The following is a 448-nucleotide window of genomic DNA, read 5'->3' as shown; positions in this document are numbered from 1 at the left end:
CCCCGCTGCCTCGCCCCTCCCGGAGGTGACGCCCCCGGCCCCCCCCCCCCCCCCCCCCCCCCCGCAGGAGAGGCCTCCTCGCTGCGGGACTACGCGGCCTCCACCATGACCGAGTTCCTGGGCATGTTCGGCTACGATGACCCCCAGCGCGGGGAGCCCTGCGCAGCCACATAATTATGCATATAAGATATAAACAGAGCTGTTTAATTATCCTTCGCCACATCAGTGACAGAGTAATTAACAAACATTGCAAGATCAATGAGGAAAAGTGTGACCTTCAGTTTCCTCTGATAGGAAAAGCCCTTGCCGCTTCCAGACACAAGGTGATTGTGCTGGGCCCGAGGCGAGGGAGGGACGGACGGCTGCTGGCCCCCCGGCCGCCCTCCCAGGCCCAGCAGCGCAGCAGCAGGCTGAGGGCGGTGGAGCCGGCCTGAGCGGGAGCCAGGCC

The 448-nt window shown here is 64.1% G+C and overlaps 1 protein-coding gene across 1 annotated transcript in view; it reads left to right on the top strand.

Moving 5' to 3' along the window:
• Window positions 1-448, top strand: part of CASZ1 (castor zinc finger 1) — a 32,761-nt gene that overhangs the window by 4,864 nt on the left and 27,449 nt on the right. The window contains exon 2 of the mRNA XM_012722069.1: window positions 68-146. Coding sequence (XP_012577523.1) covers window positions 68-146 — 79 coding nt within the window. The remainder of the gene's footprint in view (window positions 1-67; window positions 147-448) is intronic.

This window comes from Condylura cristata, unplaced genomic scaffold (assembly GCF_000260355.1).
Source record: "Condylura cristata isolate star-nosed mole 26May11 unplaced genomic scaffold, ConCri1.0 scaffold00008, whole genome shotgun sequence".
Taxonomy (NCBI): domain Eukaryota; kingdom Metazoa; phylum Chordata; class Mammalia; order Eulipotyphla; family Talpidae; genus Condylura; species Condylura cristata.
Note: the sequence above shows the minus strand (reverse complement) of the source record. Positions and strands in the feature narration are given on the sequence as shown.